The sequence below is a fragment of the Symsagittifera roscoffensis genome, chromosome 5, assembly GCF_963678635.1.
Source record: "Symsagittifera roscoffensis chromosome 5, txSymRosc1.1, whole genome shotgun sequence".
Taxonomy (NCBI): Eukaryota; Metazoa; Xenacoelomorpha; order Acoela; family Convolutidae; genus Symsagittifera; species Symsagittifera roscoffensis.
The window spans coordinates 13191033-13201203 of record NC_087066.1 but is presented as its reverse complement, the minus strand read 5'-3'; the positions used below and the strand labels follow the sequence as shown (position 1 = coordinate 13201203).

General features: G+C 34.2%; 1 protein-coding gene across 1 annotated transcript; it reads left to right on the top strand.

Annotated features, from left to right (window-relative positions):
- The first annotated feature begins 6300 nt into the window (after positions 1 to 6300).
- On the top strand, positions 6301 to 10171 carry LOC134846606 (uncharacterized). The gene is made up of 2 exons (XM_063863991.1): positions 6301 to 6527; positions 9592 to 10171. The coding sequence occupies exons 1-2, from the start codon at positions 6346 to 6348 to the stop codon at positions 10169 to 10171; spliced, it is 762 nt and encodes a 253-aa protein (XP_063720061.1). The 5' UTR covers positions 6301 to 6345.

Below are 10171 nucleotides of genomic sequence, written 5' to 3'. Positions count from 1 at the left end.
TCTATGTTTTTCTATATACTGAGTAGTAAATAGTGAAGTATATTTTGGAATGGAAAGTGTTTTAGTTTTGATATACACGAGATATCAAATGAGAAAGACGTACTCCTCAAGATTTAGGAATCTAATAGTTTTTTTTTCTAATTAAACTAAATAAATGTACATCAATGTAAACCTGCTTTGAAAATTGACAATTTTCTCAAAAAATTACAACAGTTTTGCATATGGTTCAGAGTCGATGAACGTAGTTCAGACTCTTTTATAGGTCGTAATGTTTTTTTTTGTTTTTTTTTTCACGAAGAGTTAAACTCGTTCAGGATTTCTCGAAGAGCTAAAACTTGGGTTAATTTTTCAAACATCGAGTCAGTATTTTCTGTTTACTTGCATTCTATAACTCTTTTCCAACTGTCTGTTGGCTATGTTTTTATTTTGAAGGGTTCTTTTAAGATGATTGTTAACATAACTGAAGTTATCTGCCTGTAAAATACAAAAAAATTTGGTGTAAGAACATATATTAGTGATAGCATGTGCATTAACATTCGAATAGTAATAAGTTAACCCAGTTGATACATTTTAAATTCGTCAAATGAACTGAAAAAAGCAATTTGTTTCAAGCAACATCATAATAATAAAAACTCGATTTGAGAATTTTTCTAACCCAATATATCTTTTTTTTGAAAATGCCTAATTTATATAAAATATGGTTTTATTTTTTCCAATTTATTGTATGCAAATTTAGTGTGTGCGCATTCAGTATGTTTTATTCCAAACTATTACTTGCAAAATTGTGTCTATTCATATTTGGTGCCACTTTTGGTGCATGGCATTAGCAATTTGTTAGCATTTGTACCTGCTATCTTTGTGTTTGCTGGTTGTTAAGCATTCGTGGCCGAGGAGGCAGGGCGGGAGACTTCCATTCTCGTAGTCGCAGTTTTGAAGCGCAAACGTAGTAAAGTTTTACTAACTCGAGCATTGTTTCTATCTTTTTTTTCACTTTATAAATTTTTTTGTCGTGTTCTCGCAAAATTGTGTCTTTTCATATTTGATGCCAATTTTGGTGCTCTGCATTGGCAATTTCTTAGCAATTGTAGCTGCTATATTTGTGACTTGTGTTTGCTGGTTGTTAAGCATTCGTGGCCGAGAGGGCAGGGCGGGAGACTTCCATTCTCGAAGTCGCAGTTTTGAAGCACAAACATAGTAAAGTTTTACTAACTCGAGGATTGTTTCTCTCTTTTTTTTCGCTTTATAAATTTTTTTGTCGTGTTCTTGCTAGTGTTTGTGAAGCGCAGCCTCGCCTCTGTGTTTACCCTTGCGATCAGCAAATGTATTGTAATCGGATAGTATATTTTTTCCGTAAAAAAATTGGTTCAAGGACTCATCTCATTTATACGTGCGATAAGCAAAAGTGTTGCAACTGAGCACTAGACTATTTCTCCGTAAAACTTTGTTCACAGAAAGGTACATTTCGAAGCAAGTTCGAAATAGTTAGTTAACAAATATTCATCGTACAAATTTTGCCTATATGGCGCTAGAACTTGCTTTGTATGTGGTAGATGCAAGATTTTTGTGAATGATTTTTACTGAAATTATTTTGGCTGTTTTTTTAAAGCTTATTAAGTGGCAGATTTAATTCTGTCAGCTTGTTAAACTATTGTTTTGTTTTACTTGTTTCCAGTCGTTTCTTATTATTGATTCAACTTCGGTAAGGTATTTTAAAATCTTTATAATCGCTTCTTCGACTTCCTTGAAAAAAGTTAGAAAAAATAACGTTAAATTTTGAGACAAACATAAGTTTTCGGTATTGTTTTTCGGCAATTTTTCAATTCTTTACGATTCGGTGGCTTTCTATATCGCATGTAGTGCGAAGCTCAGCTACGCCTCTGTGTCAAAATTTACTCTATACGTTAGTTGTATTTTTACCTATTCGGTTTGTTAGTTTTGAATTTGTTTTTTTTTGTCCTTTTTTACTTGATAGGTTTCGGTATATTTGAAATCGGCGTAGTTAGCATTGGACTCTGTAACCACCCCAAAAGAAAAAGATTTCGACAGATTCAAATCTATTCAAAAAGATTTAAAATTAACAAAAAAATACCCCTTAAAACACACACAAGCACAGGAAAAAATTTTTTGCTCGTCGTCAAACGGTTTCATATGAATTTTCATTTGCTTCTGTTTTAGAGGTTTTTTTTTTGTTAATTTTAAATCTTTTTGAATAGATCTCTCGAATTTGTTTTGGCTCAGGTTACCGCTTGCGATGCTAATTTTCCATTCGATTGTAAGGGCATGTTCTTTTAAACTATCCTATTTCAATTTATGAAATCTAGGTAAGAGTCTACGAACGCGGCGATGACGTTTATATATGTTTTGGTGATTTGTTGTTTGATTTTTTTTTGGGAAAAAGTCTTCAAATTTGTTCACGCTCAATTGACTTTTGATTTTTTTGGTTCATTTCTTCCCTTTTGTTAAAACAAGCGTAATCTATCAAATTACGAAGGCGGAATTTTTTAAGATTTCCCAGCGTGTATTGTGTTTGTGTGTCTTATTATAGAACTTCGATAGTTTTTGCTGATGGTTTTTGGCTTTATGGCTTCTGTTAAGCTCTCGGTTTAATATCCGAATTTAGTATACCACCTTGCATTCAGTACATATATGGCAGTCGCGGATACTATGTGGGCAATAAATATTTTATTTCCCCATAAGGTTTTGGGAAAAAACTTCAGTCAATTTTCAGCTTAATGGTTATCGGCTTCAATTTTGTCGGCTTATTTACCTATGATTTTGTTTCTTTCAGGTTTCCGATTTTATTTATGAGATCGATAAACTTTGGCTCCAAAGTTTCGAAAATTCAAAATTTAGTTTTGACCTCTTTTAACTATTTAAATAAATCTAAATTATAAAAAAAAACTTAATTTCAGTTTTATAGTTTTGATAATAGTTTCTATTATAAAAAACTGTTATAGTTTTTCAAAATAAAGTTTGGCAAATTGAAAATGGGCTACTTTTTTGTCATCTGAAAGGTACCTATGTCCACCCTATTGGAATAATTGAAACACGAGGTATATTTCGTTCTATTAACGCGTGAGCGGCAAATTAAGCCGGCTCAAAAATAATTCCAAATCGAATTAGGGCAAGCTGCTTGGCCTTATTGATGCATAACTAGACGCAAATCATCTCTTTTTTCTTTTTGCATAGCGTGTGAGTGGGATGTTTTATATCAGTTTTGACCAGTTTTTATCTCAGTTTTGATCGGTTATATCTTTGATTGGCCATGCGAAGTTCAGCTTTGCCTCTGAGTTAAAACTAACGTGCTGATCAGTGTTTCTCCAAATGAAACGATAAAAAGTAATTGTATTTATTTATTTTCGACCCAATTAACTGATTTTTAGTTTTTGCCAACAATATTATCAATTAATTTTTTTAAAATTAATGTCGATAATTTTTTTTTCAATTCCGTATATCAATCATCTATTTTCATCACCAAATCATTTAAATATATGTCGAGCACTATCTCCTCCACATTTAAGATCATTTATCCACGAGGGATAGGACCAACATACGAGCTGTACAGCTCATCACGGTGAACCGCTGTTGTGCCCCTGCTTAAGAACTACATGCAATTTTTTTGGTTATTTTTCTGGGCTGGGTAATGTTGCCTCACCCTCAAGCAACGAGCACGGATCATGGTGGGCCTAGAACATCCGACCTTTCGATTGAGAGGCGGAGACGTAACCACTTCACCACTGCTCCCCAAATATATGTTACTCTTACCTCAGGTGGATACAAGTAAAGCGTGTTTATTGATGCGGCTCGTCTCAAAACTTTTTTTGTAAACGCGTGATTTATAGGTGTGGTGCTTTGTGACACAGACCGATTAATGGAAATTAATTTCAGCAAATTAAAATTGAGCATGCAAAAGTCTTAAAGAAATCGCAAAAGTTTCAATTTAAGCAAATAAATCGAGAAGCCTGTAGTTTAGTATATTTCAAATTATTACCTATTTATATCTAGTGCCACTTTTGCTGCAGACTATTGGGAATTTCTTAGCTTATGTAGCTGCTCTATTTGTGGCTAGTGTTAAGAAATTTTCAAGGACCAGTGGCGCAGATTTAAGGACAGGGGACTCGAAATCTCCTGATTGTAGGATCGAATCCGCCACAGTAAAATATCTAGTTTTCAATGCGCATTTTATCCTTTTGTTTATTTTTTCTTATAGAGCTGCATTTTGTCGTTTTCTCGCTAGTGTTTGCAAAATGAAGCTTCGCCCCTGTGTAACTGTTAATATTACAAATCAAATGGAAGATTTATACATAAATTGAGTAAGTTGATCAAATTTTTTTAAATGTGTTATAACTCAATTTATATATAGTTTTTAAATTTTATTTGTAGTATTAACGGTTCTAATTGTTGTTTTTACCAAGGGTATTGCAATCGGTTTTTTGTCTTTTTTTCCCGTAAATAACTTTGTTTACGCGAAACACCTGGACTCCTGGTGATACCTTGCTTCATAATGACTTCAAATTTAGTTTTTCCTGCACACAGCCAGGATGTAACGAATACGCCTCGGACTACGAAATTCCTGCGTTCGAATCTGACTGACATGTTTTTTTTTTAAACGAGACATTGTTTCAAAGGAAATTTTCAGCCTAATATTTGTCTGCTGGTGTTGTCGGCTTAGTTGCAACATTTAAGATACGTTTATTTTTGCTGTAAACTATTGTCATTTTTGTTGCTTTTTGTGTTTTCGAATGCTCAATTTCAATACCTTTTTGAACTTGTTTTTCTAGTTCTCTCTTCAACGTTCGAAGTCCTCTTTGATAGTTCTTGAGTCTCTAGCTGTTCTAATCCTATACTTGTTGTATCACAAGTAAGTGCAAGTATTTGATTAAAATGATTTTTGGAATTAGCTATTGAAATTATTCGATTGCATAAACGCAATTAAAAGTATAACTGCAACTTATTTTGAGCAGCATGAGGCCGATAAATTACTTTAATTCAAAGTTGTCAAGAGTGACTGAAAGCAGTGGATTTTGGTTTTTAGGTTTCTTTTGATCCAGATTTATCACATTGAGTTCATTTAATCAAAAAGTCAACCATAAATTTGTCATGAAAATCGAAGGTCATTACGGCCATATTTTCTACTTCGGAATTCTAAATTTGATGTTTTTTTTTTCAAAAATACTTCCATTTTTTTCTCTGTTTGCTTGTGTTTACTGACTCTTGTAACTGTCTGTTGACTATGTTTTAGTTTCCATGGCTTATCCTGCCAAAGCACTCGTTCAGCATAAAATAGAAGCTTATGTGAGGTTGGGGAAAGAAAACTGAGCCAAAAATTCTTCCTTTTCGTCCGATTGAAGTCGACAAGTTTAATAAGTGCTCAAACATAGATGATTTCGCTAAGAATATGAGTGTTTAGAAACAGTTAATTAAGTCAATTAACATCGTTATTTAGTCGATTAGCGAAGTGGTTAGATCTCCGCCTCTCAACGGGGAGCAATGATGAAGTGGTTCCGTCTCTGCCTCACAATTGAAAGGTGGGATGTTCGAGGCTCGCCCGCAGCCGTGGAAGAGGCAGCACTACCCAGCCGAGAAAAATAGCTAAAGAAAATGAATATAATTCTTAAACCGGCGCAACAGCGGTTCTCCGTGAAGAGCAGAACACCTGGTATGTTGGTCCTTTCCCTTGTGAATAAATCGTCCTTAAATAAAGATCACAGATTTTCTGAAATTCAGTTCATCAAATTTTTTATTACATAAGGTCAAAAGTCAGAAACGCGCTCTACATACGATTGAAATTTGTTGAATTTTTTATGCAACAATTGTACAGAAGCAACAAAAATTGCTGAGATTGTTTTTGTTACTATTCTGTTCTCCTCGCCGAAAAGGATGAACTAACTTTTGTAAGAGACTATTTTCTATTGCCGTCTGAGCATCCGAAGCAGCGTGAAATCCAAACATTGTGTAAAAATGAAAAGCCAATTTTTTTGTATTGAAATGACATAATATGCAAAAATTTTTCGATGACATTTCATCGCTGTAGAATCTCAATGCAAAATCTTTTTTCCGTAGTAGATATCAAAAATATTTCAAATACCCCCTCCAAGCTTGACAATCTTTTTAGGAAAATAACGGATAAGATGCAAAATGAATATCTTTAAATATAAAAACTTGGATTTTTGTGGGAAGGTTTTTTACATAAATTGAGTAAGTTCAAGTTTTTTTAAAAGTTTTTTATTACAAAAACCCTTTAGATGAATTTTTGCGGGGAAGGTGTTAGGTTTTAAGTTTTTTTTAGCAAATCGAAGAAAAAAGCTGTAAAGAAAAGAGCCTACTTGTTACCATTAAACTAAGATGCAACGATATCAGTTAATCACCAAGCTAGATGAGATTTGCAAAAGACCTAAGGAAGGATTCCGATTGGACGAGACAGAAAGAGAGAAAATTGTGGATGTTTTGAGAAAATTGGATATAGGCATGTTCGGACTTGATGTAGAGGAAATGCACGAGTTGATTGTTGACCCGAAACAGGAACCGTTAGTTGATTTACCCGATTTTTTTTTCAACTTGACCTCTTTTTCAAAATAACCAAACTCGTTTCTTTAAATTAACCAAACTTGGCTCGAGGAACAAAAACAGTTTTGAACCTGAAAGATGCCAAAATTCGAGGAAAGCTCGACAATAGGAGCGCCGATAGTTTGGAAGTTGAAAGAAAACGACATTTATTGCGGTCGTGTTTTTATTTTCAGGATAGTTTCTTTTTAGTCCCCGGTCCTACGTACGCAATGCAGGAGTATTCTGCAGAAAAAAAGTAACGCAACTAGAAAAAAGTAACGCAACTAGAAAAAATAAAACCAAAAATTGAGTGAAAATTTTTGAAGCCACAAGATAAATTGGTTATGTTAGTTTTTGCCCCTAGATAGTGATATGCTCAGTTTTTATCCGAGGAAAATTACAAAAAATTTGAGACTTTTGAAGAACAACTAAAATAAGCTCAATTTTCTAGCCTATTATTGAAAAAAATTTTAGACAGTTTTTGCAAAATGTTCTAAGCCGAGCGATAAAACGTGATGTGAAGTTGCATCTCTCAAAGAATTAAACGAAAGTTTTCACTACTTACTGTTTTTTCCGGATCAAAATGTGCGAATTTTGTGTTTTTGATGTAAGGGGCTCTCTGTCTGTCAGATTTCAATTTTTATTCTGTTTCAATTCATGGGTCAGACAAAACGTTCTGTTTTCACACAAGGAATGAAAAAATTTCATGCTCACAAGGTTTCATAGGGATTTTTCTTTGAGTGTTGAAAATTGGTTGCGTTACTTTTTTCTCCAGTATATTCGTGGGGTAGGTGAATGTCGCCGTAGCCAGCCGGTACCATCTTCAGTTCATCAAGCTCAAATTTGATTTTCCGCAAATTATATTTACGCTTGCGATTGGCAAGCGTTATCAAACTGGAATATAGACTTTTTCGGGTTAATAACTTGTTTAACAGAATCAATTGTATCTTGATTCATAATCAATTCAAACTTCTGTGGGTCCCCGAACAACTTAGCCTGGAGTTAGCGAATATGCTTTGGACGGCTAAGGTCCTGGGTTCGAATCTGACCAGGACTTTTTTTTCCAAACGGGAAATAATCTGTTTCAAATAAAATTGTAGGTCAATGATTTGTCTGCTTATCTGTTGTCGGCTTATTTGTCTTATCTTGGATTCTTTTTTTTGCTGCGCGCATTTTTTTAAAATGCTTTTAGTGTTTGATTCATTCCTACAATTTGTAAGTTTACTTACTTTGACTTAATATTTTTCCTTAGTTTTTTGTTTTGCTCAAAAAAAAATTTCCACTGCCTAAAATGTTTCGGTCTATTTTTTTATTGGCTTAATGACCTAATTTGGGGTCGCTTCAAGGGAAACATTTTTGACTTTCCCCTCCACACTTATCAAGTTGGTTGTATGTTTACCAATCAGTTTGTTGAATTATCTAATTTTTCTTTATGGAAAATTATTTCCAAATAAATTGGAAATTTTTTTGTTTTTCTCAGTAACTCTGAATGATTTTGAAAAAAGGGGTATCAATTGAAAGATCGCCTACTCCTTTGTATACCTGTATACTTACTTAGAGTGTTTTTACTTGAACCCTCTGTCTACAGCCTTCGAAAAAGTCTGCGGGGAATATTTATTTGACCCATTTTTTCAATTTTTAAAATCGTTTTCTCGAAAACTACCCCTCTCAAATCCTAAGTTTTTGGTTTAAATGAAATAAACGGTTTTGAATAGTTCCCTGCATGAGCGGCTACTCCCAATATTTTTTACACATAAAGTTATAGCCCTCGGAATAGTCAAATTTTTTATTTTGACCATTTTGTGAATCTTTTTTGACTTTACTCGAAAATTAACGTCTCAAGTCTGATATCGGTGGGTTCAATGGAGACAATGGGTATAGGGAAGCTCCCCTGCATTGGCGGCCTCTCTAAATTTTTACACAAAAAGTAATCGCCCTAGGAAAAGTCAAAAAGTTTAAATCGTTTTCTTCGAAAACTACCCCTCTCAAATCCTAAGTTTTTAGTTTAAATGAAATAAATGGCTTTGAAAAGTTCCCTGCTTGAGCGACTACTCCCTATTTTTATACCTATAAAGATATGGCCCTCGGAAAAGTCAAACTTTTGATTTTTTGTTTTTTTATATAATTTTTTTGACTTTTTTTGAGAACTACCCTGTCAAATCGGAGACTTTGGGTTCAATCGAAATTACAGGTTGAGTGAATCCCTTCTGCGGCTACATTTTTGGTTCACCGTTTTTTTTTCAACATTAAAATTTTGTTCGACATGTTTTTCATGTTTGTGTTGTATCGTAAGTGGTGCTAAGCTATCCAATTACGAAATAGCAAGTGGCGCAAAAAAACAAGAAAGCAATTCCAGTTTCGAATGTTGAAAAGGTTGAAGAATCATTGTTACAATATTTGGTTAAGAAGTTTTGATGGAATTCACAAAAATGAACTGTGATTCTTAAGTCGAATTATTAACACAAATCCCTTCAGCGAGTTATGATAAAGCTAGGTTTATCCTGGTGTTGTTGCTATCTTTTAAAGTCTTTTTTTTGGTCCGGCTCATGAGTATGCACTTTTTTCAATCTGGGTAAGTTTCATATAAAAAAGTGACCGTCATATAAGAATCTTCAAAATTAAAAAACATCACGGCCATATATTTGAGTTTACAGACTCCGTGAGTTTTTGGCCACTGTCAAAATTGTCTGTTGGTTAGGTTTCACTTTCCTCTAGATCTATTCTAGGTGTCTATTTTGGTATTTTTACTACCCCACCCTTCTCGTAAAATATTTTTGAAAATGCTTATAAATTGTTTATACGACCCTTTGCCTTTAAAATGTGATGATACAAATTGCTCACGCTGACAAGTTATATTCACTCTAGCGTTCAGCGTAGTGTATTAGTACACTAGGGCGACTGCTAGAAGGGCGACTGCTCGAAAAGTTTTCATTTTGACTAAAAATGCAGACAAAAGAATATGAGGGAATAAAAAGGCTTGGGGTTGGAAAATATTGTGAGAAGAGGGTGTAAAGAAAAAACTGGGTAATTATGTTTCCTATCCAGTGACGAAATCACCACGATAGTGAGAGTGTCCCTATCGGAATCGAAGTGTGTCAGTGTCATAGCATTTGGGGTCAGGCCAGGACATGCAATCCCCTTGCACAACCACGCCTACATGTACGGATTCATGAAACATGTATTCGGAAAGGGAACCATAAAGTCGTACAGCTTCGCCGAACAAAACGACTCTTACATCACAACTAACAACCGAAATTTCTCTGTCGGAGAGCAAGTGAAAGTTGAGGAACAAGAAGTTGTTCAAGTTGATGAAACGACTGTAAACGAAGTGTTCAGATTCGATCCTGTGATTGGTAATTTCCACACAATTGTAGCCGACAAAAATGAACCAGTCGGTTTTATTGATGTTTTGCTGCCGCCGTACGACAACATTTTTAGAAAGCAAGTTTATTGGAAGGTAATTGAAGAATCTGATCTGAATTGTAAATCGCCAGTATATTTAAGGGCCATAGAGTTGCCTGCAGATTATACAAAATATGTGATAGATTTAGATACTGCATTGAATAGAGTTAAATACATGGTAAAAACTGGAAAATTTAAGCGCAAAATGAAGGCTGACAACTAA

What these genes read in the sequence shown, in the direction of transcription:
- LOC134846606 (XM_063863991.1), top strand. Translation starts at nt 6,346, where the DNA reads ATGCAACGATATCAGTTAATCACCAAGCTAGATGAGATTTGCAAAAGA. An exon ending in GTTGACCCGAAACAGGAACC is followed by an intron (nt 6,528 to 9,591) that starts GTTAGTTGATTT and finishes TTTCCTATCCAG; the next exon opens with TGACGAAATCACCACGATAG.